The following is a 24,462-nucleotide window of genomic DNA, read 5'->3' on the forward strand; positions in this document are numbered from 1 at the left end:
AATAGGCAAACCAAACCAAACAAAATGCAAAGTTTATAAAGTTTTTCCTTCCACTTTGTTGTTTTTTTGCAGCAATGTCTATGCAGCCTATTCTATAAAATGAAAGAAAAAAAGATAATTTTTTTTCATATCTTTTCAGCTCCGTGCGTTATTTGTTCCCTTTTCTGAAACCAGCCCTTAGATCAGACTTTGCTCTCATTGTTTTTTAGAATTTTGAATACCTTTTTGCACATTGAACCAACTATTACAACTGTTTTTTGCCCCCATCATTTCCATAAACTTTACTCCTCAATCAAAATCCTTTTCGACTTATTTTCTGCGATGTGATTTAGTTGCTCTCCAGGTAGATGAGGGGACCAATTTGCTCTGCAGCCATGATACACAATGTAATTGTAATACCCTTGTATTATTGTATGTAATATTGTATGTATTGTATATCATTGTGAACGCGAATCAAGATTACATCGCAAAAGGGGGAAAAAAAAGACAAGTTTTTTTAATGCTGTTGTAGAAAAAAAAAGGTTATATGAAGAAGAATCATATAATGATATTTCATTGTCAACAACAGAAAAAAGGACACAGAGTGCATTACAGTGTCTGTGCTGTTTACATGCCAATATTGTATACACATTTCCTTGTATGGTGTCAGCTGTCAGTTATTTCTGCAAATTAACTGCCAAAAATGGAGAAGAACAGAATCACTTAGTGAGTCGGTAACCACGGGTTACCTTTCATATGCTTTAAGATAAAGCGGCAGAATGGGATCTTGGGAAGATAATTAGACAAAACAAAAACAGGAAAAAAAATTTACAAAAATGAAATAAAAAGGCATTCAACAATCTGGGCGAACAACCCAGGGTAGTTTATAAATAAGTAAAAGAGGTTATATTACAGAATGCCTCTTCATGTTGTAAGCAAAGTTTTCTAGTACAAACAGTTTTTATTTTTTTTTAAAGCATTAGCAATTCTCAGGAAATACAGTACACTGTTCTTAAATTATCCAAAAAAATGATTTTTTTTAACCCTTTGAGCACTGAGAATGATTAGAATATATTTTTCACATTAATAAATATTTCATGAAAAAAAAAATTGTGCAAACAAAAGAAAAAAAAATAATTGTGCCGGCTACGTAGTTATGTATTCCTGTGGTTTGTGACTTTAGTTATTATTGGCAGCAAATGATATTACGTTGCTAATAAATATGTATAATTTAAACATGAACTTTTTAACAATATAGATGTATAGTAAAACAATCTTAATTTTTGCTCTAGAATAATAGTTTTTGAATATTTTATAAAGGCTATTTGTAGTATGCTTTCAATAATTTACACCATTTGGGTAAGAACAGAAAAAGAAAATTGAAGAAAGCAAAACCTTTCTCATTGCCAGAAATAGAAATCCTTTTCAGCTGGCATTTAAAAAGGTAAATTAAAAAGGAATTTACACTATACATAGGCACAGCTTATGTTAAAGGGCATACTGCATTGGCTACTAAAAACACTAGTCAGAATCGCAGAGGGTTCCACAGTAGGTGGGTTCAGGACCGGTTTGAGGCTTTTGCTGATCACATCAATCACAATTTCCAAAATGCGAGTCTGTACACTATATACAGGTTTTTTTTTTAACCCTTTCCAAGCATAAGGGGTTAGTTGCGCATTGCACCGCAATGTGTTCAAGGTCCCAAGGAATAGTCATTTCAGTATAAAAAAAAGACTGCAGCTGTAGAACTGAATAATGAAGTGGATCTGAGCCAGTAGTTTTTTTTATTTAGAAAAGAAATAAATAATAATAAAAATATGGCGTCCTTCCCCCCAAGTAACATAAAATAGTGCTCCAAAGTACTCAGAGGGCTAAAGGTCATATGCTGAAAAATACTAGCACACAGGTCAAATGAAAAATAGTGTACCAGCTTTAGATATAAATGCTCAATGAAACTGTCCTGTTAATTCATGCAGTCCGGCGCACAGCTATTCCGATTAACACGAGTCCCAAACATTTACCATGGCATTATAACCTTCATGTGTTACCTGTAACAACAGCTGATTATGCACCTCTATTAAACACTGTACAGTTTTACAAAAAAAACAGTTCGTACCCCCAGAGAGAGAAAGAGGAACATACTCTCCAGAGATAAAATCGGAACGTGTGCCAAGTATTGTAGCTTTAAGGCTTTTTCCTGACAATTTTCCTCAAAGCAAGTTACAGTCATTTTAACATAAAATAAAGGGAAAACGAAAAAGCAAATACTACTGCTTTTCTAGCTCTGACACATACAGAAGGTGATCTTCTGGAGACTTCCCATGTGTTTTACTCAAATGAAGTTTCACAGCGTGCTTGCTCGCAAATGTCCGATTGCAAAGCTTACACTGATAGGAAGTTCCAGTCTCTTCTTCTGGGGAGGAAGCCACCAACTTGTCAGACGGGGATTTTGTTTGTGCTATCTGATTGTGTATTTGTTCACTAGAAAGTTTAGACAAGTCTCTTATTCTAAAACCTAGATGTGATTCAAGGTGACTGATATACGTTGAGGGTGTCCTGATTTGCGAGGCGCAGTCATTACAAAAGAACACTGGATGCCCAGTGTCCAAGTTCTTGAGGAACTTCGTCCCACCTGTCCTTCGTAGCTGGTATTTCACATTAGCTAGCCAGTGACTAATTGTGGTCATTGAGAGTCCTGTAAACCTGGAAATGTGCATTCTTTCTTGAGGGCTCAAGTCTGACATGACATATTTCCCTTCAGATGTCTGTCTCAAACTAGCTGCAAACTGGGCTTGTAGGATAAGCAAATGTTGTGGGTTCCAGTTGGACTGCCGCCCTTTCCTTTTCTGAGCTGGTGTGTTTTCTTCTGGTTCCTCTATTGTGGTACCGTCAATGTCAGATTTTTCAGATATACTGGTAGGTGTAGAAGATTTTGATGTGTGGCTTTCTGTCAGGTTTTTCAGCATATCAGATATATCTGACAAGGCATTCTCGCGCAGCGGTGAGTTTGACATGAATGACACGACTGCAGATGTCTTTGCTGTTGTCACTGTAGATGAAGAAGATGCAGAAGATGTCGATGTGGGTGACAAAAGCGCTGAAGCCAAAGAGCAGTTTTTGTCACTCTTTCCTTTTGTCAAATCTATGGGCTGGTCATTGTTGACATGATAAAAATAACGGTCTGTTAAGTGGTCTGTTTTTTTGGATTGGATAGGTGGGGTCGCAACAGCAGCTTTTTCAGCCAAGCTGTTACTCATTTTAAATAACATGCTCATGGGATCTAGAGTCGGGAGGGAGGGTTTAGCTGCCTTGCCAAGGTGAATGTTCATAACGGACTGCAATGCACTTAATGGATTAACAAACGGTTGTTCTGGAGGGTGCTCTGTTATTATAGCTGTGCTGCTACTTAAGCTGCCTATTATTGACTTCACGTGGTCCTTGCCATTTTCAACTGGCTCTAGAGTTGAACTTTCCTTGCAGTTGTTTTTTTGTGAAATCGGACTGTTTTGCTGGCTTTTATATACAATGTCATTCAGAGCATCGGATTTTGGAGGTTCACTAATTTCACTACCACTTGGAGACGGTGTTGCCCTTTTAACTGGTGAATACTTTCCCTCTGGCTCCTTCATTTTCTCTTCAACTTTAGCTACTTTTTCTGTCACTTTTTTGACTAATTCTTCCATGGCATGGAAGTTAGTTTTTGACACAGGCGAAGTCTGACTACTTGGCGGTGACACCAGTGGCTGATTTTTGGTAGGTGACATAACATCACTATTACCATACATTGGTTTTAATGGAGTACTTTTCCCTGAGGAGCCTAACGATAACTTCATCATGTTTGGGAGCTGGTAGGCAGCATGGATACTTGGGTAACCTCCCCAACTTGGAGTACCATTTTGAGCCTTATTAATGGCAGACGTTACTGTATTTTCTAAAGACTTTAGGATATCTAATCCGCCTTTCGGGCTTTCGTCTAAGTCATTTTCAGTTAGATAATGGTATTTTGAAGGGACATCAAACTTTTCTTCTTCTTCATTAGATTTTTCCTTGTCTTTGATTTTATCATCTGGGATTATTTCTTTTTTTATTTCAACAGTCAGTTTTGGTGAAAGAGAAGTGTTATTATTAGCGGGAGGTGTAAATGTAGTGGCAGCTAATGGTACGGACTGTACCTTTTCATCCAGTAAAGAAGTTGGCATAGCAGGGGGTTCCATCACAGGTTTTCCTTTCTTGAGTGCGGAATTGGTCACCTTTATAAAATGTCCTGTGACCATCATGTGGGCAGTAAGTTCTTGTAATGTATCATGTGAGCTGCCACATTCCATGCATTTAAGTATCTGAGATTTCCTAGCTTCAAAATGCCAAGCATAACTGGCCCCATTCTGGTGCCCGTATCGGTTATTTGGTGTGATATATGGATTTGAATTCTTTTGCAAAGCTTCATTTGCATCTGAAATTGTTGGTTTTTGTATCCCTCCAGTCGAATCGGGAGAACTTGGAAGGTCAAGTTCTAGAGAGAGCTTTTTTCTAGAAGCTGGGACAATTTTTGCTGCTACCGGGGTAACAGGTTCTTTAAGAGGCACTTTTTGGTAGTGTTTTGTTTTAATCATGTGAACGCTTAGGTCCTGAAGAGATTCGAACGAGTGACCACAGTACATGCACTTTAACACTTTCTGGGCATCTTCTTTTCCTTCCATTTCAAGTAATGAACGTTTGCGTGGCTTTGACCAACGTTTTGGGTTTTTGTTATCTGTTTCATGGTTATCATCTCTGTAATGTCCCATTTCATTCATGTGAACTGTCAGTTCTACTAGTGTATCGTACGCGGCGCTACAGTCTTTGCAACGAAACTTACTGGCACCTGTGAAAATGGAACCGTAAAGTTTACTGCTTTGTCGGTACAATTGAACAGTGCTAAAAAGGCTTGGCTCAGGTAGGACTCGGCTCTGAGATACTTGCTGTAGTGTTTTAGCCATGGCTGTCTGGTGCCAGTCAAAACTTCCGCTTCCACAGCTGCTACTACTACTGCTGCTGCTGCTGCTGCTAGCATTGTTCTTTTCTGAAGTTGACTGGTGAAGATTTAAGCTAAGGTTGGACCAGTAAGAATTTGAAAGGAAATTATTGTAGACAGCTTTCATCTGCTCTAAACTGTCTGACACATTGGAGTCTTCTAAAGGAGCCAACATCTCTTTGCTCTCCTCCTCGTTTTTGATGGAGCTACTTTCGAAGTCAGCCATGCGGTCACTGGTCTCACTGACGTGAGATTCGCTGTCCATCTCATGGCTGGAGAATTCTCCAGCAGGAGAGTGCTGGTAGCTCGGAGAGTTATTTGTGAATTCCTTCTCAGGACAGGCATATTTTGCTGATGGCTCGCCTTCAACGACCGCATCCTCAGCTTCACCATCATCATCAACAAGGGCTGCTGCCTTCAACTCGTCTGAAACATACGCTGCAAAAATGTAAAGAAAAAACATCAGAAAAGGCAGTGATCTCATAATATCAATGTTTCTTTCATGTTATGTTTAAAGAGGACAATATAAGAGTACAATTATGCTTAATAATAAATAGTTAAACTGTGGTGTTTCTTCTCTGAGAAAAATAGCTAAAGGAAAAAAAATCTCTTCAAACATAATTTGCCACCTTATTCTTCTCAAGGGGCAACAGCTTGAAATTAAAACTAAATTTGAAATTAATGAAGCACATTCTAGAGGTGGCATTCATTTCTAAAGTAATAAATTACTTGTATCAACCTTAGAGACAGCAGTTCCTGTCTGTCAATTAATATGTCTTATGCTTTTTCTACCCCTAATGCATTTCTTGACAGACAGTTTCACAATTTAAATTAAGCACACATTTTTTTACCCACAACGTTTCTGATCCTCAACCTTTAATAAACATAAAGTAGAGAACTATCAATATGATTCCGACAATGAAAGAAATTTACATCAATTACAATAAATTAAAAAATGATTTAGATTTTGTATGTGTCTTCCGAGTATAAAGAAAATGGCTTAAAAGCTTATAATCACTTTTAAGTAATGTAGGTGCCGATCCTGTACTGCTAATTCATTTTCATTAACCCACTGCACCCCAAATAGCCTGTCTCACAAGGGATTGTGGGAAATAGAATTTTTTTAAAGGGTATTATCCTTTAGTCTAACCATGAATACATTTAACCATGATTACAGAGGGGTATGGCAATTATTGCAAAAATTGCTAATTCCCATCTAGTCCTTAAATCAAACATCAATATAAAAATTTACTGAAAGTGCCTAAAACTTTTTTTTTCTTATTTCCCCTGCGGTAGAAATTCTAACTAACATAGATTTTTTTTCAATGTTACATTTTGAATATTGTTATAATCCAATCTTTTGGCTCGGTGACATTTGATGCCATATGCCCAGTATGAGAACCATCATGTTTTCTATATGGCTTTTGGCTGCCAGCTTTTAAACCTTTCATTTGTGTCACTAAGGCCTGCGCGTCACAGCAGGGAGTCAAGTTCATGTGCTATAGAGGACGTACTGAAATTTTAGACTAATGCAGTCGACATGTGGTCAGAGGAACCAATCAGACTTACAAAAAAGGAAATAAAAAATGCCAACCACTTTACATCAGAAAGCAATAGGTCAGCTGTGCTCCGAGTCTGTGAGAATGCAATAATGAAAGGTTCACGTTATATTCTGAGCTAATCCAGAACGCCTGAATCTTAGAACTTTATTAGTAGTAATGACAGGAGCATAGTGTGTCCCCAGCCCACTAACAGGTTGCTGACTGCTCAGCATGCACTGTTCTTACATATGTCATTACAAAACATTATTGCTGTATTGTTATCAGCTCACAAGGGCACTTAAAGGTGCCGAATAGCCGATCTAATCTTTGCTGCCTCACACATGGGTTAAATAATAAACCTGCAAATGATAAAGTCATGGGGAGGAGGAGACGGTAAGAGATAGATCCGACATGTAACCTCTCCACAGGGGCGGCCTGGTACTTCCTGGGTGATTTTCCTTTGTGATTAAAGATGATCCTTGTCGCTCCTGTATCATAACGCGTTCACTATGGCCGATTACAACACAAATTGATTCCCACCCACAAGAATCTGTCTTTTCTTTTGTCGCAAAGGCTACTGACGCCTCCGTGAATGTTTTCTTTTCTTTTGTACGAGAAATTGTATATTGTGTGAAATGCAGAATATATGGATTTTCTTTCTCCAAGAAGAAAAAAATACTGCACATATAATGACCAGATTGGTATAAAGAGAAATTACTGAATAGATTTCAATAAATGTTATTGAAGGAAGCAGATATGATAGGAAGAAAGCAAAAAATAAATAAAAAAGACGACATACAAACCTCAATGCACGGACTTGCTGCATGTCTCCTGATCAAAACTTGACAGCCTCAAATATGCTTATGAGGCTATGGAGTTTGGGCCGGGAGACCTCGAGGCCGGTCCATGAATCATGAGTCTGTGGACGCAACGTTGGTGGGAAATTACAGGGGCCAATGATGCACTAATGGAGCTTGACGAAGATTATGAACAAATAAAGTTGCACGCTGTGGCGCTATAGCGTGTAAATGTGAAATATATGAAATATGATTTGCAGTACTGCGCTAGATAATGGAGACACTGGGCACATAATTTGGTCAATTCACGCATGTTGTTATTGATGAAGAATATGGTTATGGAGAAAATACACCGTTTGGGCGTTGCTAGATAACCTGCCTTATGCATTTAGGAAAATTCTAGTAATGGGTTTCAGAAATGTAAATAAAGGAGAACTTTTAATACAATTACTTCTACGCAGTGAATCTTCTGCAGCACTAACAATTAGGGATGAGCGAATAGCTTAGGATAAGAGCTTATTATTATTATTTATTGTTATAGCGCCATTTATTCCATGGCGCTTTACATGTAAGGAGGGGTATACATAATAAAAACAAGTACAATAATCTTGAACAATACAAGTCATAACTGGTACAGGAGGAGAGAGGACCCTGCCCGCGAGGGCTCACAGTCTACAAGGGATGGGTGAGGATACAGTAGGTGAGGATAGAGCTGGTCATGCAGCGGTTTGGTCGATCGGTGGTTACTGCAGGTTGTAGGCTTGTCGGAAGAGGTGGGTCTTCAGGCTCTTTTTTAAGGTTTCGATGGTAGGCGAGAGTCTGATATGTTGTGGTAGAGGGTTCCAGAGTAGGGGTGATACGCAAGAGAAATCTTGTATACGATTGTGGGAAGAGGAGATAAGAGGGGAGTAGAGAAGGAGATCTTGTGAGGATAGGAGGTTGCGTGTAGGTAAGTACCGGGAGACGAGGTCACAGATGTATGGAGGAGACAGGTTGTGGATGGCTTTGTACGTCATGGTTAGGGTTTTGTACTAGAGTCTCTGGGCAATGGGGAGCCAGTGAAGGGATTGACAGAGGGGAGAAGACGGGGAATAGCGGGGGGGACAGGTGGATTAGTCGGGCAGTAGAGTTTAGAATAGATTGGAGGGGTGCGAGCGTGTTAGAGGGGAGGCCACAGAGCAGGTTACAGTAGTCGAGGCGGGAGATGATGAGGGCATGGACTAGGGTTTTAGCTTATCAGAATATCTATAGCGCTTACTGAATAGCTGCATTCGGAACGTGGATACCTGGAGCGCTCCCGATAATCAGCTGTTCGGCACCGCAGCTGCATGTGTTCTCCATGCATGTGTTGTGACTGTCACCAGCCGCGAAACATACAGCTGTGGTGCCGAATAGCTGATTATCAGGAGCGCTCCAGGTTTCCGGGTTCCTGATGCAGCTATTCGGTAAGCGCTATAGATATTCACTCATCACTACTAACAATCCATTAGGTTATCCAGCCATGCCCAAAAGGTGTATTTACTAGAAAACCAAAATCTTCTGGAAGGTATGAAACTGTCAAAACAATTATGCTCCGTATCAGAAAGGGCGATTTGACAACATGTTGGTGATGTTTGGGGCTAATGACCTGGCCTTTCCTAAATCACCTTGTGATTTTCCATTTTTTCGCTTTTTATTTTTCACTCCCCTTCTTCCCAGAGACATAACTTTTTTATTTTTCCATCAATATGGCCGTGTGTGGGCTTGTATTTTGCAGGACGAGTTGTACTTTTGAACAACACCATTGATTTTTCCATATAGTGTACTGGTAGATGGGGAAAAAATTCCAAGTGCAGTGGAATTGCAAAAAAAAAGTGCAATTCTACAATTATTATTATTATTATTTTTTTTAACCTAGTTCACTGGATGCTAAAACTGACCAGTCACTCTGATTCTCCAGGTCACTACGAGTTCGCAGATACCAAACATGTATAGGTTCTTTTTTAAGTGGTAAATAAGAAATTTAAAGTTTTGTAAAAAAAAAAAAACAACAAAAAAAAACAAATGGCGCCGTTTTCCGAGACCTGTAGCGTCTCCATTTTTTGTGATCTGGGGCTGGGTGAGGGCTTATTTTTGCGCTTCGAGCTGAGGTTTTTATTGATACCATATTGGGGTAGATACGATGTTTTGATCACCCGTTATTGCATTTTATTGCAATGTTGCGGTGACCACAGAAAAAGTAATTCTGGTGTTTTGATTTTTTTTCTCATTACGCCGTTTACTGTTCAGATTAAGTACAATTATATTTTGATAGATTGGGTATTTTTGAATGCAGTGATCCCAAATATGTGCTTTTTTTGCTTTATTTTGAATGAGGCAAAAGGGGGTGATTTGAACTGTTATATTTTTTTATGTTTAATTTTTTTTTTTTTTACATTTTTCACTTGCTTCAACAGTATCCTTAGGAGACTTGAAGCTGCAATTTTCTAATCGCTTGTGCTACACATAGTAGCAGAAATGATCATCTGCTATGAACACCAGCCAAGGGGTGGCAGATCAGCACTGACAAGCACGGGGATTTCCTGCAGACCCCCAGTTGTCATCTCAACCCATCGGCACCCCACTATCATGTGACAAGGACGCTGATGGGGTGGTTACTGATGTTTTTCCGGTGTGTGCATATTAAAAGCCACTGTCAAAGATTGACAGCGGCATTTAACATGTTAACAGCCACGGGTGAATCACGATTACATCAGTGGCTGTTAGAGGCACATGACAGCTGATCGGATCAGTGGTCATGTGCCTGAAAATATGCAGGCTCAGTGGCGGAGCCCGCATCAAAGGGGGGGAGGCGACCTAAGACATATAGGTACTTCACAGGTCGTAAAGGGGTTTTCCCATGAACAAAGTTAATTTTAATCAACATTTTAATTAATAGATCTTTGAATAATAACAAGTTCCACAACTGAATGAGTTTAAAAAAAAAAGTGTTTCTGTGCCGAGATAAACTTATACATGTGTCCCTGCTGTGTGCTGTGTAATGGCTGTGTCTTACTGTACGAGAACATGGTCTGATCATACCACATCTCCCGGGCAGGGGAGGAAGCAAAAAAGTATACAGATATTACAGTAAGGGATCGCAAATAATTCTTTGAGGTAAAATATTGCTTAAAAACAGGCATTGGTATGTTTTGCCTGACAAAAAGAATGGGCTACGATCCTGTGCTGTGATGTCTGTATACTCTTTCCCCCCCCCCCCATCCACGTTCCTGTACGGTGAAACACAGCCATTACACAGTACACAACAGGGACACATTTTTTGAATCTTTTGAGATTATCTCAGTACGGGAACATTGTTTTTTTAACACATCCGATGGCGTAACTTATTTTTATTCAAAGATTTATTAATGATAATGTACTTTGCACATGGGACAACCCACGGGGGGGGGGCATCCCGACTCTCCTCCAATTGATAATGTTGGGAAGTAAAGGAACAAGGACTTGAAATTTCAAAGTCTGATTGTTTTACTTTCAGGGGAGAAATGTCGCCAAAAGTTGAGTTTGGCAGTGGATCTCTCTTCTCTGCCCATAGAAAATATATGAATGCTCAGCTGAGCTCAGGGTGTCGGGAGAGATGGCTGTTTGGTCAAAAATGTCCTCATGTAGCTTTAGAGAACAAAAGAAAAATAAGCTGTCATCGAATGCAATGAATGCTATCCAATATGGCGATATAGAGGTTTCTGCGTGCACCTTATCTGTGAAATAATAAGGGTCATATATTACTTATGATGCATAATTTTTTGAATTTATTTTTTTAATTCTACCATTTATTGAAAACTGCGATGTTAACTTTTTACATCCAAGAGGCAAATTCCTCTTTAACCAAATAGAAAAGATTCACAGATAGTAGACCGTTGTCAGGAGATTTTCCTTACAGGACCCTCACCGTGACTTGTGTTAATGAAGTTAATTGAATTTACGATCAATAATGGTTAATTATTGCAATTTGACATTCAAAGATAAATGGCTGCAGGACAGAGAAATGTCTTGGTATGTGGGTCCTCAAACACATTAGACTGTGAGAGGGATCACACGGCCGTCCATTGATCCAGGTACAAGACGATCGACCCGATAGCTCTGATGAATGCACACGTTCCTCAGCTACAAGTACATGTTCTACTAAACTGGTCTAACCCTTGTCACCAGCCAGATCTATATCAGCTATACCCTACAAATCTATGGAGATAGATTACAGAACTGATGCAGAAAAAAAGATGATTCAATAAAGGTGAACTTTTATTATACAGGGCATTAATGTAACGACGAAATGAGACTTTATGAATCAATCTGGATTAAGGAAAATCGGTCTCCACCGAGAACTACATTAAAGATAAAGTACTCCATGCTGAACTTCTGTTCCCAACACAGTGATGGGCTCTGGCCTTCAGGACCTTTACACAAAAAATAACCATGTATGTTATTGATGTAATGTGTTGATCATTTGTTTTACTGCCCATTTGGCTGAATTTCTGAATAAGTGATATTCTGAAATTCTATAAGAAGGTCTTACATGTATGGTATTGGTGAAGGTCTCTATGCGACAGCCGCGGTTATTGATGTGTATGCAGTAACATGGCATTATTCATGTACTGTGCGGTTGACTCTTGGAAACAAGATTTTGCCGGTATGATGTCCCTTTATATCGGGTTATATAGAGCTCAAGTTTCCATTAAACATGAAATGACTCAAGCATTGCTCAGAATGTCTCACTGATTCATAGCTATATTTTCACCATCTGTAATGATTGTTAATAGTCAGCTGGGCCTTTACATCTCTGGGGGTTGTGCAACGAGTGCAGTGTTATAAATAAGAAGTTTGGAGGCTGATGCCTTGGGATCGGTTATAAGCTAAATACGCCCGTCTGGAAAATCATTTGCTACAGCTTTACAAGTGAGATCTGAGATTAGTGCCTTCATCCCCGTCCGCATACAGCAATAACCGGAGACGTCAAGACTGATAAAGTCAATGTTATAAAAGACGAGATTTGGAAGGTCCAAAAGGGTATGTATAAAAGACCAAACTTGCAAAGTCCATAAAGGTGTGTTTCCACGGTCAGTAAACGCTGCGGACTGGACGCTGCATACATCCGCAGCGTCCAATCTGCAGCGTCCAGATGTTACAGCATAGTGGATGGGATTTTATGAAATCTCATCTCCACTATGTGTGCAGGGACACCCGTGGCTTCTCTGCGTAATCAGACATGCGGGGCTTCTTTGTATACCGCAGCATGTCTATTTATCTTGCAGAGACGCTCAGTCTCCACAAGATAAATATCACAGTCCGATGTATAGGATGCGGTGATTCCGCATGGTTCAATGAACACATGCGGAATCACCGGCGTTCAAAAGCCAGCAGCGCTTTGGACGGAGCGCGTCCAAAGCGCTGCCGGTTTGTTCCTGTGGAAACATACCCTAAGGGCATGTGCACATGTTGCGGATTTTGTTGCGGATCCGCAGCGTTTTTTCCATGCGGATTTGCATCAGAACCGCAAAGAGTGCTCAACCAATGTTAATCAATGGGAATCCAGAGGTGGATTTGTGTGCCAAAAACGCTGCAGAAAGGAAGGCGGAAGAGTGTGTGGGGAGAATATATGTGTGGGCGGAGACCATGTGTGAGCGGAGAATATGTGTGGGTCTGTCTGCGGGTGTCTGTGTGTATCTGTGGGTGTGTGCGCGGCTGTGTGTCTGTCTGCGGGTGTCTGTGTGTGTAGCCAGGCATTGTCTGATGGGACTACTGCTCCCATCCGGCTATGTCTGCTGTCACATATAACAGTGACAGCATGAGCCGATGATGGGAGAGTAGTTCCATCATCCGGTGACTGTGTTCAAGAGTAAAAAAAAAAAACACTTACATATTCACACATAGTCATACTCTCCAAACACCTAATTCCCCGACGCACTCGATCTCCTGCAATAAAAATAAAATAAACCACCATATACTTACCTTTCCTCTGTAGTCCATTTAATATTGAGTGTCCCACAGCGATCTCACGTGTGGAACAGTCACATCAGGAGTAGTGTTGAGCGATACCTTCCGATATTCGAAAGTATCGGTATCAGATATTGGATCGGCTGATACCGGCAAAATATCGGATCTCGCCGACACCGATACCCGATACCAATACAAGTCAATGGGACACAAATATCGGAAGGTATCCTGGATGGTTCCCAGGGTCTGAAGGAGAGGAAACTCTCCTTCAGGCCCTGGGATCCATATTCATGTAAAAAATAAAGAATAAAAATAAAAAATATGGATATACTCACCCCTCCGGCGGACCCTGGACCTTAGCGATGTAACCGGCAGCCTCCGTTCCTAAGAATGCAGAGTGAAGGACCTTCGATGACGTCGCTGCTTGTGATTGGTCACGTGACCGCTCATGTGACCGCTCACGCGACCAATCACAAGCCGCGACGTCATTGCAGGTCCTACACTCACTGCATTCTTAGGAACGGAGGCTGCCGGTTACACCGCTAAGGTCCAGGGTCCGCCGGAGGGGTGAGTATATCCATATTTTTTATTTTTATTCTTAATTTTTTACATTAATATAGATCCCAGGGCCTGAAGGAGAGTCTCCTCTCCTCCAGACCCTGGGAACCATACACTGGGAACTTCCGATTCCGATATCACAAAAATATCGGAACTCGGTATCGGAATTCCGATACAGCAAATATCGGCCGATACCCGATACTTGCGGTATCGGAATGCTCAACACTAATCAGGAGATATGACCGCTCTACACGGCTCAGGCGATACACTGACAGGAGCTAATATCTCTACGCCGCTGTGAGAGAGTTCACCGGAGTTTGTGCTGTCACTTGTGGCACTGCTGCATGAGAAAATTCCCACACACAGCGGTGCCATAAAGTGAGCGCATGAACTCCGGTCAACTCTCAGTGATGCACTGCAGGAGGATTATCTCCTGTCAGTGTATCACCGCAGGCCCTGTAGAATGGTCACATCTCCTGATGTAACTGTTCTACACGGGAGAACGTCGTGGGACAATTGTTATTAAATAGATTACATCGGACAGGGAGTATGTGTGTTGGTTTATAATTTTATTTTTGTTGCAGGAGATCAAGGGATTCGGCGATTAGGCAATGCAGTAATTATGGGTAATTAAGATTAATAAAGGATTTTATTCTGTGTCTTTATTGACCATACTATAGGATTAGTAATGGATAGGTGTCTTATAGACGCTTTTCCATTGCTAATCCGTGGGCTTGATGTCACCTGACAATACAAAGGTGACATCAACCCCACAAATATTACCCCACTTACCACCACTACAGGGCAAGTGGGAAGAGCGAGGCTAAGTGCCAGAATGGGAGCATCTATAGGATGCGTCATTTCGGGGGCGGCTGTGAGCTGATGATTTTAGCCTGGGGGGTGCCAATATCCATGACCCCTTCCCAGGATATTAATATCAGAGTGCAGCTGTCTGCCTAGCCTTTGCTGGTTCAATTTTATAGGGGGACCCCATGTCAATTTTTTTCTGGGGTTCCCCTGCACAATAGCCAGTAAAGGCTAAGCAAACATCTGTGAGCTGATATTAATAGCCTGGGAACCTTTATGGCTATTGGCTCCTTCCCAGAATATTAACATCAGCCCTCAGCCGTCGGCTTTCCCTCTGCTGGCTAAGAAAATTGCGTGGGAGCCCACACAATTTTTATTTAGGGTATGTTTCCACTGTCAGGACCCAGCAGCACTTTGGAAGCAGCAAATGTCTGCTCCATCCAAAGCGCTGTCGGCTTTTGAAAGCAGGTGATTCCGCATGTGTTCATTGAACCGAGCGGAATCACAGCGCCCAATACATTGTATGGGGACGTTTATTTTGCGGAGACTGAGTGTCACCGCAAGATCAATTTACATGCTGCGGTCTGGAAAGATGCACCACATGTCATCCGTCTCCGCAGGGAAGCTGCGGGCGCCAGTGCACGCATAGTGGACATGGGATTTCCTCAAATCCCATCAACTATGCTGTAACATCTGGCCACTGAGAGTTGGGCGCTGCGGATAAACACAGCGTTCAACTGGCAGTGTTTACCGATTGTGGGAACATACCCTTAGAAAGTTTTTGAAAATGAAACAGATATTGTGTTCCATACAGATTTCTTGTGTGTGTGTTCTATTTACCTCTGTATTTACCATTTTATTAATGATGGTATCTGGCTGACACCAGGTCATTACTAAACCTTGGTATTATATATATATATATATATATATATATATATATATATATATATATATATATATATATATGTTCACTTATATTTGTTTTGTGTGTAAGCATTATATTTGAACATAGTATGTAATGATATTATGGTCTTCAATGGAGAATGTAAAAGAAGAGGTTGGACTAGGAAATGACATCACAATTCTTTTTTTTTCTTGTTAAATAATATATCTTTATTTAGCTTATAAAAACGCAGACAAATCCGCATAAAAAACGCATCAAATATGCTAATGTTACTGTATCCTTTTGCTTTCTACAATTTTGTAGCATGAAAGGGTAAAAAACCGAGGCTCTTGCAAGGTGTTTTGGCTGAACTAAAGTCGCAGGCTCTATAACTCCGTATAGATGGAAAGCATCAACCTATGCAGCAAACTGTGGATTTAGATACATTTCTCTGTCTGTACTTACTAGGGGAAAACTAGAGAGGAATCTGGATTGTAAGCAGTCTGCGGTGTTTATGAAGTCACAGGGTGATAAGCTTAGAAGAGATAGGGTGACTTTGGCTTTCCACCTGCCCACTTCACAGAAGGCTGAAGCCTGCAGGTCCAGGACTGAAATGTTCATTGGGCATTTGGATATAATAAGCACTGATAAAATAACCTGCAGCCAGGATGCAGCTGGATCCACCAGGCCTTAATGGGTTAATTCCTGTGTAGATGCAGAAAGCAAACTTTTCTGTAAAACCACAATGTTTTTCCAATAATCCTTTCATTCTACTCAGTGCATACCAAACATGTTAAATGACCACTTAGGAGATTTATAATGACAAACTAAATGTTGTCAAAGAAAAAAAAATCCGCTGCTGATTGTGGCGCTCTGACAACATAAAGGCACTGCGGAGCTCTGTCAAATGGAAGATTATGCAAAAACACCATTGAGAAAGCTGCTAATCATCTGCTCTTGTCAATTACAGGAGGGTGTGTGACAGCGTATTTACATTAAACACGTTCTGGCAGCTGAAACCATTTATGCTGGATGGCAAGAAACTCCAGAACCGAGACCAGACTCCTTCCAAGCTGCAGTAGGACAAAATAGCAATCAGTGTGTGTACTGCAAGAGCGTCCCAATAACGTGCACACGCTGTACGTATAGTATCGGCACACACTGTACGTATAGTATCGGCACACAATATACAGCGGCAAGCTCCAATACTGCATGGCATGCACTCACACACGGTGTCTGATCCATATTGTCTTGTATATTCCAAGCACTACAGATATATCATTGTACATCAGTGAGCTCACGGCTGCAAGGAAAAGGCAGGGGCACGATAGAGCAGGTAGGAAGGACCCCGCTTGTAGCACTGACCACACTAGATGCTGCAGTAGAAATATCACAGACTGACAACCATTGGAGGACAGAAGTGGTAGATAGCATCTATGTCAGCGTGTGATACTGCTGAGTGACATGCATTGTGCCATCATGATATAAAATCCATAAGCTTCAATTTTGCTACCTTTCTGCAGCAGTCTTATGCCATCTACCCACATGACTGCTGCAGGAAATCCCCTGTCTCATGTTGTCCATATCAGCATTACCGCTGAGGCCAGCGATTGGCTGCAGTGGTCACATGGGTAGATGGCACGGTCGAGAAGAGACAGAGGTTAGTACTGGTTGTTTTGATATTTTATGGCATTGAACTTGATCCATTTAAATCTGCCTGAAATCTTTCATTATAACTAACATCTTCAATATACAAACTCCTGGATTCACAATGCACAATGCAATGCACATGTAATAGGGAAACTGAGAATTTCCAATTTGGCCTTGGGGATTTTCAGACAGTTTCTCCACCCTTTCAGCAAATAACACACAGGGACTTCCCAAGTCATGTTGTCCTTTCAGCAAAACAGATTAGTGTGGGGCCGAACTCTAAGCAACCGACATATGTGAGGCAGGGATATTTGTTCTAGTAAACCTTTAAAAGACCTCTGCTCAAATATTGTCTTAGTGCTTAGATAAATATCTTAGATGATCTATTCTGACTGACAGTGAGGAGCGAGTAATGTACAGTTCCCAGCGCCTGGGACACAAGTCTCCTAAATCTAACTGTAGCGAGGGAGCAGCCGCTAACAATATGAAGCGCTGATACACAACTGTAAAAATGTGGATGAGTGTAAGGATACCATGTGCTGTACGGTGTATATGACCATGATGTATAGAATGTGTAAGAAGCTGAAGACACCAGGGATTATGAACACATCAGTAAGTCACAAGTAAAGTTTTAGAACTCTCCATCGCCATGGGTCATGCACTAATGTCCTGCACAGCAGACACGAGTCTCCAGGTTTACAGCCAGGTGCCGCCCTCAGAGGATAAATTCAGGAATAATTTTACTCGACAGAGTTCTAACAGTCTGTATTCGGCATAGAAACTGGATTATATGTAAAACATGCGTTGCAAAGGGTGAAATCTGCATTTCAGCAGCAAAATCTGCAGTGGATAAAACCTGTGTTGATAAACCATAAGGGTATGTTTCCACAGTCAGGAAACACTGCGGGTTTGACTCAGCGTAGAGCCGCAGCTTCCAGATGTTACAGCATAGTGGAGGGGATTTCATGAAATCTTGGCTCCACTATGCGTTAAAAGAAGCCTGCAGCAGACCCACGTAAACGGAGATGCGGCACGTCTTTTCAGAACGCAGCATGTCTGTTTACAATGCGGTGACGCTCCATCGCCGCACCGTAAATTTACCATAGATTATCATTAGATGCGGTAAAATTGCATCTAATGATCAGTCACATGCGTAGCAACTGCGTAAACGCAGCTTACTACGCATGTCTCCTAATTTAAATAAGGTCTTACCTGTCCCACCACCCGAAGTCCTGCGTCCACTGCAGTTTTCACGATAACTTGGCTTACCGCGAGAACTGCCGTGCACATGACCAGGGGTTATCTCCGATCACTAGTCTGGTTCTCATGGGTAGCTGATCAGCTGATTGTGAGAACACTGCAGTGTAGGTGATCGCCGGAGAGTTATCTCCAGTGATCATCTACAAGCTCTGCTATGTCTGAATGTCAGGCATCCAGATGTAGCAGAGCTGGACTCGTTGTTGGACACTCGTTATTAAATGGACTACGTCGGAACAGGGAGTATACTGTTGGTTTATTATTTTTTATTTTTTTCCAAGAGAACGAGGGCATCGCAAGAATGAGTGTACAATAAAGATGTCAAAACTGTGTGGTGTTTTATTTCATTAAAATACTTTATTCTGCATGTGTGTGTTCTATTAACCCTTTACCAACTATAGGATTAGTAATGGTAGGCATCTTATTGACGCCTCTCCATTACTAAGCCAGCTTAATGGCATCTTACTAAGGTGACATTAACCCCTTATTACCCCATATCCCACCGCTACAGGGCAGTGGGAAGAGAGAGGCTAAGCGCCGGAATTGGCGTATCTTACAGATGCGCCATTTCTGCAGCGGCTGGGAGCTGGTATTTGTAGCCGGGGGGGCAAATCCATGGTCACTTCCTAGGCTATGAATATCAGCCCGCAGCTGTCTGTGTAGCCTTTCTGGCTATAAATTATAGTGGGACCCACGTCATTTTTTTTGGGGGGGTCCCCCTAATTTAATAGCCAGTAAAGGCTAAATATACAGCTGCGGGCTGATATTCATAGCATGGGAAGATCCATGGGTATTAACCCCTTCCCAGGCTGCAAACATTGGTCCCCCAGTCGCTGGCTTTCCCTCTCTGGTGCAGAAAATTGCGCAGGAGCCCACGCCATTTTAATTTTTTTTTTTTTTTAATTAAACAGATATTGCGTATAAGGCCGAAGTCACACTTGCAAAAAACTCGCACGAGTCTCTCGCCTCAATACCCAGCACTGCCGCCAGAACTCGGGACCGGAGCGTTCAGCTGCATAGAAATACATGCAGCCGCACACTCCGGTCCAAAGTGCTGGCTGCAGTGCCGGGTATGGAGGTGCGAGACTCATGCGAGTTTCTTGCAAGGGTGACCGCAGCCTTATGCAGATTTCATGCGTGTGCCTTTATTTAAGAACGGGATCACACATGCGAGAAACTCGGACGAGTCTTGCATCTTAAAGGGAACCTGTCACCCCCAAAATCGAAGGTGAGCTAAGCCCGCCAGCATCAGGGGCTTATCTACAGCATTCTGGAATGCTGTAGATAAGCCCCCGATGTATCCTGAAAGATAAGAAAAGGGGTTAGATTATACTCACCCAGGGGCGGTCCCGGTACGAGGGGCGTCACGGTCCGGGGCCTCCCATCTTCTTACGATGATGTCCGCTCCTGCGCAGGCGTCCTTTGTCTGCCCTGTTGAGGGCAGAGCAATGTACTGCAGTGCGCAAACGTCGGGCCTCTCTCACCTTTCCCGGCGCCGCAGCGGGACTGCCCCTGGGTGAGTATAATCTAACCTCTTTTTCTCATCTTTCAGGATACATCGGGGGCTTATCTACAGCATTACAGAATGCTGTAGATAAGCCCCTGATGCTGGTGGGTTAAGCTCATCTTCGATTTTGGGGTGACAGGTTCCCTGTAATACCCAGCACTGCGGCCGGCACTCGGGAGCAGAGCGTGCGGCTGCATAGAAATACATGTAGCCGCACATTTCGCTCCTGAGTGCAGGCGGCAGTGCCGGGTATTAAGATGCGAGACTCGTCCTAGTTTCTCGCATGTGTGATCCCAGCCTAACTCTTTATTACCATTTTATTATGTTTATTACTAAACATCGGGCCTGGTATTATCTATCTATAGATATACCTATCTATTATCTATTGATCTATCATATCTATCGATCTATCTATCTTTTGATCTATTGTATCTATCTATTATCTATGTATGTATACCTTGCATGGAGTCCTCCATGTGTTATACATGTTTCTCAAGGGTAAGTGAAAGTATAAAGTAATAATTACCGGTACTATAATAATTGATTTGGAGATTAGCTGGACGTGACAGAATATGACCTGAAAAGTAATAAGATGTTTCCTATGACATAATAGCACTAAGCACTTTTTGCACACATGCACTTTATGAGTATAGGGAAATGGCAATAATGAATAATGCACAGTTTTGCACTTTATGTACTGTTAACTGTAAGTATTAATTGAGGATTGATGAGACACGTATAAATATGCACTAAGTAGAGATACCCACTGCTTGAGAAAGGCTCATATGGAGCCGAAACGTCGCCCAGACAAATGGGTTGATTAAACCTTCCACGTTTTCACTGAAGGAATGGAGTGCTGCCTCTTTTTTGAATCTATATTAACTTGGTTAATCGCTGGACGGATTGCCTGGGGGCCTTGCACCCGAAGATAAGTAAACTGTTGTGCTGTTCCTTTTTTTGTAACTATAGATAGATATATCTATAGATAGACAGATATATCGATAGATAATAGATAGATAGATAATAGATACAATAGATAGATAGTTACAATAGATCGATAGATACGATAGATAGATACGATAGATAGATAGATAGATAGATAGATAGATAGATAGATAGATAGATACGAAAGATAGAAGATGGAAAAGATCCCACTAGAACGAGCACTTCATCGCATTCAAACAGTCCCTCACTACTTTCAAGACCACACTCGCCACAGCAAAACAAATCTACTTCTCATCTCTCATATCCTCCCTGTCTCACAACCCTAAACAGTTATTCAACACCTTCAACTCTCTCCTCCTTCCCCCAGCACCTCCTCCCTCCCCACTCATCTCAGCTGAAGACTTTGCCTCATTTTTCAAGCAGAAGATTGAGAACATCAGAGACAGTTTTAGTCGACAACCCCCAGAGCCCTTCCTCCCAACTACCCAGCCCTCCACCTCCAAAACCAACTTCTCCACCATTACAGAAGATCGACTCTCCACCCTACTCTCAAGATCGCATCTCACCACCTGTGCACTTGACTCGATCCCTTCCCACTTCATCCCAAACCTCGCCACAGTCTTTATCCCAACTCTAACCCATCTCTTCAACCTATCACTAACAACTGGTGTTTTTCCCTCAAGCTTTAAACATGCCTCAATCACACCTATCCTCAAAAAGCCCTCTCTTGACCCATCCTCCGTATCTAGCTATCGCCCTATATCACTTCTCCCCTATGCCTCAAAACTACAGGAACAACACGTCCATCTTGAACTGTCCTCCCATCTATCTTCCTGCTCCCTCTTCGACCGCTTACAATCAGGCTTTCGGTCACACCACTCCACTGAAACTGCCCTAACTAAGGTCCCCAATGACCTATTAACCGCCAAGAGCAAGCAACACTACTCTATCCTCCTCCTCCTGGTCCTGTCCTCTGCCTTTGACACAGTGGACCATTCCCTATTACTACAGACCCTCTCATCCCTTGGCATGACAGACTTGGCCCTATCCTGGATTTCATCATACCTAACTGACCAAACATTCAGCGTCTCCCATTCACACACCACCTCCTCGCCTCATCCCCTATCTGTCGGAGTCCCGCAAGGTTCAGTTCTAGGGCCCCTGCTCTTCTCCATTTACACTTTTAGCCTGGGACAGCTCATAGAATCTCACGGTTTTCAGTATCATCTCTATGCTGACGACACACAGATCTACATCTCTGGACCAGATATCACCACCCTACTAACCAGAATCCCTCAATGTCTATCCGCTATGTCATCCTTCTTCTCCGCTAGATTTCTAAAACTTAACATGGACAAAACAGAATTCATTGTCTTTCCCCCATCTCACGTGACCCCCCCAACAAACCTATCCATTACAGTAAATGGCTGCCCACTCTCTCCAGTCCCACAAGCTCGCTGTCTCGGTGTAATCCTTGACACTAATCTCTCCTTCAAAAAGCGTATCCAAGCCCTTTCCACTTCCTGCCGCCTTCAACTCAAAAATATTTCACGGATCCGTACATTCCTAAACCAAGAATCTACAAAAACCCTAGTCCATGCCCTCATCATCTCCTGCCTCGACTACTGTAACCTCCTGCTCTGTGGCCTCCCCTCTAACACTCTTGCACCCCTCCAATCTATTCTAAACTCAGCTGCCCGACTAATCCACCTGTCCCCCCGCTATTCCCCGGCCTCTCCCCTCTGTCAATCCCTTCACTGGATCCCCATTACCCAGAGACTCCAGTACAAAAGCCTAACCATGACATACAAAGCCATCCACAACCTGTCTCCTCCATACATCTGTGACCTCGTCTCCCGGTACTTTCCTGCACGCAACCTCCGATCCTCACAAGATCTCCTTCTCTACTCCCCTCTTATCTCCTCTTCCCACAATCGTATACAAGATTTCTCTCGTGCATCACCCCTACTCTGGAACTCTCTACTTCAACATATCAGACTCTCACCTACCATCGAAACCTTCAAAAAGAACCTGAAGACCTACCTCTTCCGGCAAGCCTACAACCTGCAGTAACCACTGATCGACCAAGCCACTGCACGGCCAGCTCTATCCTCACCTACTGTATCCTCACCCATCCCTTGTAGATTGTGAGCCCTTGCGGGCAGGGTCCTCACTCCTCCTGTACCACTTATGACTTGTATTGTTCAAGATTATTGTACTTGTTTTTATTATGTATACCCCTCCTCACATGTAAAGCGCCATGGAATAAATGGCGCTACAATAGTAAATAATAATAATAATAATAATAGATACAATAGATTGATAGATACGATAGATATCAATCGTATCTATCGATCTATCTATAGATCAATCGTATCTATCTATAGATCTAGCTATTTATCTGTGGTTGGACAAGAAATTATATTACAACTCTTTTTTTTTTGTATATCTTTATTTAGCTTACAAAAACACACATAAATCTGCATGAAAAAAAGCATGAAAAATGCAGGTGACCTGCCAGTGACCTCAGGTGCAGATTTGGTGCAGATTTTACCTGCGTCATATCCTGAGCAAATCCTGATGCAATCCTGACCGTGGAAACAAACCCTAAGAAAAGTTTGTGCAATTGGATAATAACATGGAGGTATTGCCGGCTGAGTATTTCCTTATTTGTTTCTGAAAATTAGCCAGAGTGGAGCAGGGATTTCAGTAAGAAAAAGTTAACCCTAGCTCTGCTAGTTAGACACATTACACTGTTCTCCGGTGAGCAGAGAATCTCGGCTTCTGCAGGGAAAGGGGCGATGTTTTAGGAAGTGTGCGGTTTGTGGTGAAATCATGTACGTTCAGTAATTGAATGGTGCTATTCGGCAGAGCTCCAGCTCCTGCCGGTGAGGCATTAAACTCTTAATGGTGTTTGTTTTTACAGATGAAAATGTGTGTTTGCATTAAACATATAAAATAAATGTTGACGTAAAGCGGCTTTGTATAAAAATATACACAACTTAGCGCATTCTCTGTCCAATCAGACGTAGTCGTGAAAGTCACAATGATGCCACCACATCCTTGGATTAAGCAGCCTCAGTAATGAAACTTCTGTAGGTATAACATTAGAATAGACGGGGAAAAAAACAGAAAGTGACTGTAGAACAAGTAACAGTCAAGGATCTGTCTTTCGCTTCATTCTCCAGAACAGAATCATAGCCTTCATCTGGGCTCAGTGCAATGGAATCTTTTACAAACTGACCTGTCAATCATCCCTCCAGCTCACGCGACGATTGACAGTTCGGCTTCATAAGAGGTCGCATCAGCTCTATAAGACAATACTGAGTTGGCACCTGCAGCAGATCAGGGATGCTGAGGAGGTCGGACAGATGGGAATGACAAAAAAAATAGGATTCGTTTCAGAACATTTTCATTTTTCAGAGAATTGCACAGAGGTGTGGTGCGTGTTTATACGGGAAGTAAACAATTTTGGAGAGATCTGCTCTCTGGTCCCAACTAAGCTGCACATAAAGGTCTGTACTCTTAACAGACGGGAATTACAATGGTTACAGTCGAAG

At 41.9% G+C, this 24,462-nt stretch overlaps 1 protein-coding gene across 9 annotated transcripts in view; it reads right to left on the reverse strand.

Moving 5' to 3' along the window:
• Positions 1-841: 841 nt before the first annotated feature.
• Positions 842-24,462, reverse strand: part of TSHZ3 (teashirt zinc finger homeobox 3) — a 167,311-nt gene continuing 143,690 nt past the window's right edge. For all 9 annotated transcript variants that reach the window (XM_077288727.1, XM_077288726.1, XM_077288728.1 and 6 more), the window contains one exon: positions 842-5,428. In XM_077288727.1, the coding sequence (XP_077144842.1) occupies positions 2,247-5,428 (3,182 nt within the window). In that variant the 3' untranslated portion in view covers positions 842-2,246. The remainder of the gene's footprint in view (positions 5,429-24,462) is intronic.

This window comes from Ranitomeya variabilis, chromosome 2 (genome assembly GCF_051348905.1).
Source record: "Ranitomeya variabilis isolate aRanVar5 chromosome 2, aRanVar5.hap1, whole genome shotgun sequence".
In the NCBI taxonomy this organism is placed as follows: Eukaryota; Metazoa; Chordata; class Amphibia; order Anura; family Dendrobatidae; genus Ranitomeya; species Ranitomeya variabilis.